Here is a 7118-nt window from a genome sequence, read left to right as displayed (position 1 = left end):
TGTCAATATTTTCTTTATGTATTTTTCAGTTATTTTAATAGATGCTTTTACATATTTGTGATTATTATGTCTTTTTGATGAACTGATCCTTTTATTATTACAAAATATTCCTCTTTACTTTTGGTAATCTCTCTATCTTAAAGCCTACACATCAACTTTTTTTATGTTTGGTTTTACATAGTATATTTGTCCCTATCCTTTTATTTTGAACATATTCAAAATCTAATATGTAAAATGAGTTTATTAAAAAGGGGATATACTTGGTTCATTTTAAAATCCAGTCTGAAGCTCTGTCTTTTTATTGGAGTGTTTATTCTACTTACACTTTCTACTTACATTAGGTCTAGTATTTTATCATTTGTTTTCCATTTGTCCCATCTGATCTTTTGTGCCTTCTTTTGGATTGAGTTTTAATTTTTATTATAATTCCATTTTATCTCTTCTATTGGTTTTTGGATATACTTCTTTGTATTATTTTTTAGTGCTCACTCTATTGTACTATACATTGTTTACTTAATATGATCTGTCTTTATGTTTTACTACTTAAGGTACAATGCAAGAATACTACAAAACATTTTTCCATTTTTTTCACCCTCCCACCCTTTGTGTTGTTAATGTATTTAATTTCTATCTATGTTATAAGCTCTCCAATACATGCTATTATTTTTTTGAACAGTTAGTAGTCTTTTTAAATTCTTTAAAAAATATATTTGCCCATTTATTTGTCCTTTTAGACTGAGTAAATTTTTATGATTCCATCTTAAATATGGTCTCTTTTCTCTCAATTTTCATTTTAGACATGGAAAGAGAGAAGCAAAGAGAGAAGAAGTAACTTACCCAGGTTCTCATAACTAAAGAAGTACAATGATGAGTCTTGATCCCAAGAAATCTAACTCCAGAGTTCACAACTTAACCAATGTAGTGTTTTGGCCATGAAAGGAGAGTTTACATAAGCAACTGAAACTTAAACTTCAGGGCCCTAATTTGCAGAGACATTTTCTAAAACCTTGGGTGGTGCCCTAGAAAGCTATTCACATAATCATGCTACGCAGATTTACAAAAGTAAGATATTTTCAAATATTTTAAAAAGCTCCCTCACACCAAAAAAAAAAAAAAAAAGTTTCAGGACTTCAGAAACCTGAATCTTCTTCCTGAAGCCATGTGAAATAATCTGAACTTCATTTTATAGAGAATGGAGGCCACTGAAAGATTTTTAAGATAGGGAGTGATTGGATATATTTTAGGGTTTAAAAAGATCACTGCTTTCAATAGGATAGCATCCTAGGATAAGGTTCCCAGTTTAATATTGATTGGATAGTTTATGGAGGCTGCCCTTCAGGTTGCAGAGCAGTCTCTGATTAAATAATTCAATAAATACTTGTGTTCCTTTAGTAGTTTAGAAACATGAATCATGAATTTAGGGGCACATATAAAAGCCAGTCAAGTAATATATATATTACAATCAAGTTATATATATATATCTGTTGGGGTTCTAACAGGATAATATTTTGCTTTAATTGATAACTTATATGGGAGAAATAAAAATAAGCTAGGTTTTATCTTTATTCTTAATGAGAATTATTTATTGTGTAAAAAGTTGATATGGAAGAAGATGTTAAAATTTCCAATGTGTAAAATTTTCTACTCTAGAGAATAAAATGGGCTGATAAACATGATAGGCTGATATCCACAGGTCAGGAGAAAGATATAAGGAAGAATAATTAAACATAATTAGGCAAAATGAAAAAGAATTAGACTAGATTTTCTCAAAGGAAATATATTAAAATCCAGAATTATCTAAAAATATAGATTCATTTATTCATTCCACACATAATTACTGAGCACATACTGTATGCCAGACACTGTCTTAGGTATGAGTGATAGAGAGGGAGCAAAACTGAGCTCCAGGCCTCACTGAACTTATACTACAAACACATTCAAATAGATAAATAATTTCATGCCAGGTGTAGCATAATGCTACAAAAGAAGTAAAGCAGGAGAAGAGGATAAAATGCTCTGCTATTTTAGATAGAATTTTCAGAGGAAGTATCCTTAAGGAAGTAAGAGTCCAGGAAAAACTTCAATGAAAATAGGAAACGGACCATGCAAATATCTGGGGGAAAGTTTCTAGCTAAAGAAATATCAAGTACAAGCCCTTACAATGGGCATGTGTTTGGTGAACTTAAATGGAAAGCAGCCCTGTGTAGCTCAAGCTGAGTGAGCAACGGGGAATAATGGTGGGAAGTAATATTAGAAATGTAGTCAGAGGTCAGATCCCATGGGCTTTGTATGCCAAGGTGAGATCTTTAGATTTTATTCTAAGTGAGATGGGAAACTATCAAAAGGTTTTGAGTTTAAGAGTGGTGTAATTTTGTTTATGCTGTAAAAACTCACTCTGTTTGCTGCTGTGTGGAGATTGACTAAATGAGAACAGGGGAGTGGAAAGAAAATAGGAGTCTGTTTTAGGAGTCTAGGCAAGAGAAAATGATAGCTTGGACTGGGGTCTCTGTGGTGACAGTAGTGAGAATAATATTTATTCAATTTGGAAGGTAGAGTCAAAGAAAATATTTTACCTTAAAATATTTTTGTATGGATTAAAAAAATAGCATTGATAGCCACAGTTGATTGAACACCTATTATATAGCAGGCACATTACTTATATTATCTCATGTTACTTCTCCCAAAAACTCTGATATAGGCAGTATTAATATCAGAATACAATAAGCAAACTGAGGAACAGAGAAGTCTGCTAACTTATCCACCATTTACATCTAGCAAGCAGTAGAAGTAGGATTTGATTTTACATCTATCTGATTCAAGAGCCCACTTTTTCCACTATATCACCTCACCTCCAAGATTGAAAAAGGTGCATAAATCCCTATTCACAGTTATTGTGAACCTGTCAACATGGATAATTTAAAAGAAAGCTAATAACTGTATCAATTATTTTTTCAGAAAACATACAACGCTTGAGAGTAAATCTTGGTGTCATAAAGTTTACTTTAATAAGTTAACATACTTAAGTATGTTTGATTACTTAGAATTTTTCCATCTGCAGTATATTTAAAAACATGGAGACCAAATTTATTCTGAAGAGGTAACCAGAAATGCTCACATATGCTTATGTATAAAAATGTTCATTCCAGTATTTATAATAGTAAAAGGTATCATCAAGACTGATGTCAAGGAGCTTACTGCCTGTTTTCTTCTAGAAGTTTTATGGTTTCAGGTCTTATATTCAAGTCTTTAATCCATTTTGAGTTAATTTTTGTGTATGGTATTAGACAGTAGTCCAGTTTCATTCTTTTGCCTGTGGCTGTCCAATTTTCCCAACAGCATTTATTGAAGAGATTTTGCTTTCCTCAGTGTATATGCTTGGCTCCTTTCTCATAAATTAATTGACCACATATGTGTGGGTTATTTCTGGGCTCTCTATTCTGTTCCATTGATCTATGTGTTTCTCTCTTTTTAAAAAATATTTATTTATTTATTATTTATTAATTTAGTTGGCTGCATTGGGTCTTATTTGCAGCATGCAGGATCTTTTTTGCAACATGCAAAATCTTCTGTTGCGGTTCACAGACTCTTCATTGCAGTGTGTGGGCTTCTCTCTAGTTGTGTCTCGTGGGCTCCAGAGTGCACGGCCTCAGGAGTTGCGGCATGCGGACTTAGTTGCCCCACAGCATGTGGGATCTTATTTCCCCAACCAGGGATCAAACCCACGTCCCCTGCATTGGGAGGCAGATTCTTAACCACTGGACCACCAGGGAAGTCCCCTATGTATCTCTTTTAATGCCAATACTACACTGTTTTGATTACTATATTAACTATGTAATATGGTTTAAAATCAGGGAGCATGATACCTCCAGCTTTGTTCTTCTTTCTCAAGATTTCTTTGGCTATTTGGTGTCTTTTGTAGTTTCATATGAATTTTATAATTATTTGTACAATTTCGGTGAAAAATGCCAATAGGAATTTTGATAGGGATTGCACTGAAACTATAGATTGCTTTGGGCAATATCAAATTTTAACAATATTAATTCTTCCAATTCATAAATACAGAATATCTTTTCATTTGTTTGTGTTTTTTTCAATTTCTTTCATCAATATCTTATAGTTTTCAGTGTACCTGTCTGTCACCTCTTTAAATTTATTTCTAGGTATTTAATTCTTTTTAGTACAATTGTAAATAGAATTGTTTTATTTCTCTTTCTGAGAGTTTGTTTTCAGTGCATAGAAATGCAACATATTTTCGTGTATTGATTTTGTATTTTGCAACTTTGCTGAATTTATTTTTTGTTGTTGAGTTGTAGGAGTTCTTTATATATGCTGGATATTAATTCCTTATCAGATATATGACTTGCAAATATTTTCTCATATTCTATAGGTTATCTTTTACTTCTTGTTAGTGCCCTTTGATGATACTTTAATTTTCATGACGTAAAATTTATTTTTCTTTTGTTTTCCTGTAATTTTGGTATCATATCTATGAAATTGTTGCCAAATATAATGAAATCAAGATTTCTCCTCAATGTTTTCTTATAAAAGTATTATAGTTTTAGCTCTTAAGTTTTGGTCTTTAATACATTTTGTGTTAATTTTGTGTATTATATAAGGTAAGGGACCACTTCTTTCTTTTGCTTGTGGATATCCAGTTTTCCCAGAACCACTTATTGAAAAGACTTTTTTTCCTCCCATTGAATAGTCTTGGTACCCTTGTTGAAAATCAGCATGTATGTGAGAATTTATTTCTGGGCTGTTTATTCTATTCCATTGGTCTATATGTCTCTCTTATGCTAGTACAATATTGTTGCTTTGCAGTAAGTTTCAAAGTCAGGAAGTGTGAGTCCTCCAACTTTATTGTTCTTTGCCAAGATTGTATTGACTATTCAGGGTCCTTTACAATTTCATATGAATTTGAGGACTGGCTTTTCCATTTCTGTGGGAAAGATCTATAGAATTTTGATATTGATCAAAATGTGTAGATCATTTTGGATATACTGACATCTTAACAATGTTAAGTCTTTTTAACCATGAACATGGGATGTCTTGCCATTTATTTATGTCTCCTTTAATTTCTTTCAGCAATGCTTTGTGGTTTTCAGTGTAAAAAGTCTTTCAGCTCTTTAGCAAGACATTATAAATACTTAATTCTTCTAGATGTCATTGTAAATGGAATTGATTTTTTTAACTTCCTGTTTGGATTGTTCATTGTTAGTGTACAGAAACGCAAATGATTATTGTGTGTTTAATTTTGCTGAATTTGTTTATGAGCTCTAGTAGCTTTCTGTGGCTTCTTTGGTATTTTCTCTATATAAGATCATGTCTTCTGTGAATAGATAGTATTACCTCTTTCTTTCCAATTTGGGAAATTGTACTCCTAATATTTTAAAACTATAAGCAGAGCTCAAGATTTACAAAACTGAAAAAAACCTACAATGGAGTACACTGAAAAGTAGCACTGATTCTGATTCTGCAGGTGATTAAATTCTTTATATTTTTCTAATTTTCCTTATTTTTTGCAATTAAATCTTATTTCTTAGAAAAGTAAATATGCTTACCAAAAAGGGCAATGATAGGAGGTAGATATTACCAAGGTAGTGAGAAATGAATTCATACTAATGAAGGGGTTGGTGGCTTGTTGCTGGTTTTAACCAAGTCTGCGTTTATTTTCACACACCAGTAGCCATGCAAATTTGTGGGTGGTCCCTGGGCCTGAGCTGGTTAGATCTGCTGAGTGAGAAGTTCTGGTCTCTCTGAAGACACTTCTGCACACCTCCTTCCACAGTCCAAACTGTCTATATCCAACATTATTTTACATGGCCCTATAAGTTTACAAGCCCATTTGGGGTGCTCCTTGTACATTCTCATTATGGCTTCTTTTTTCTCATTGTTTTGTAGCTGTGATGCCCCTTGAAATGAACAGTCAAACAGATGTCGCCAAATTCATCTTCTTGGGATTTTCCAACCATCCCAACCTACAGAGCTTGTTCTTCCTGGTCTTCCTTGTCATTTACCTGACAACTCTTTTCAGGAACACACTCATAATAATGGTCACAAGAGTCAGTCCTGCCCTCCACACCCCAATGTATTATTTCCTCAGCAACCTGAGTTTCTTGGACACCTGCTACACATCTACCACTATTCCAGTCATGTTGGTGAACTTCTTCCAGGAGAAGAAGACCATCTCCTGTGAGGGCTGCTATTCCTAGATTTTCTTCCTTGTGACATGTGCCGGCACTGAGGGTGTTTTATTGGCAACTACGACTCCTGACTGCTATGTAGCCATCTGCCACCCTCTTCAATATCCAGTCCTCGTGAATGTGAAGGTCTGTGTTTGTTTGGCAACTGGGTCCTGGCTATGTAGGCTGGTGAATTCTGTGACATACACAGTGCTGGCAGCTACACTCATTCTGTGTGGGCCTAACAAGATCAGCCACTTTCTCTGTGATATCCCATTGCTCCTGAAGCTCTCCTGCTCAGACACCTCTCTCGGTGAGTCTGTGCTCCATGTGGCCAGTGCAACCATTGGCCTGAACCCCTACCTGTTTACTGCAGTGTCCTACATACTTATCATCTCTGCCATCCTTCGGATTTCCTCTACTCAGGGCAGGAGCAAGGCCTTCTCTACCTGTGCACCCCACCTCACTATGGTGGTGGTCTTTTATGGAATGGCCAACTTCAACTACAACAGACCCAGAGTAGGCTACTCCCTGGATATGGATATCCTGGTCTCTGTGCTCTTCTGTGTTATAAACCCCATGTTAAACCCCATTATCTACATGTTAAATCCCTTGTTTGAGAAAAAAGGAGGTCAAATGTGCCCTGTGGAAGCTGGTTGGAGGGTGTGTGTTCCCTGGCAATATTAGTGTCTAGCTCACTGGTCTTCAAACTGAAGTATGCAGCCACCTGAAAAAATTTCCAAAGTATTTGTAATATACATAGTTTTAGAAAGCCTATATCCAGATCCTCAGTTCCGATATATACACCAGTTCCTAAAATTTATCTTCCCAAGAACTCCTTTCTCTCCTCTCTTTCCACAAATACTGTTTTTCCACTGTACAACAAAGGCAGTAAGGAAAATTCAAACAGAATTGGGTAGAAAGAGAAAGGAAGTG

At 34.6% G+C, this 7118-nt stretch overlaps 1 protein-coding gene across 1 annotated transcript; it reads left to right on the top strand.

Moving 5' to 3' along the window:
- The first annotated feature begins 5909 nt into the window (after positions 1-5909).
- Positions 5910-6876, top strand: LOC132515467 (olfactory receptor 5V1-like). Its single transcript, XM_060141882.1, is given in 2 exon segments — positions 5910-6794; positions 6796-6876. Coding segments are annotated over 2 exon segments (957 nt in total). The 5' UTR covers positions 5910-5918.
- The last annotated feature ends 242 nt before the right edge of the window (positions 6877-7118 follow it).

This window comes from Lagenorhynchus albirostris, chromosome 2 (assembly GCF_949774975.1).
Source record: "Lagenorhynchus albirostris chromosome 2, mLagAlb1.1, whole genome shotgun sequence".
NCBI lineage: Eukaryota > Metazoa > Chordata > Mammalia > Artiodactyla > Delphinidae > Lagenorhynchus > Lagenorhynchus albirostris.
The sequence above is the reverse complement of the archived record's forward strand: the minus strand, read 5'-3'. Positions and strand labels throughout refer to the sequence as shown.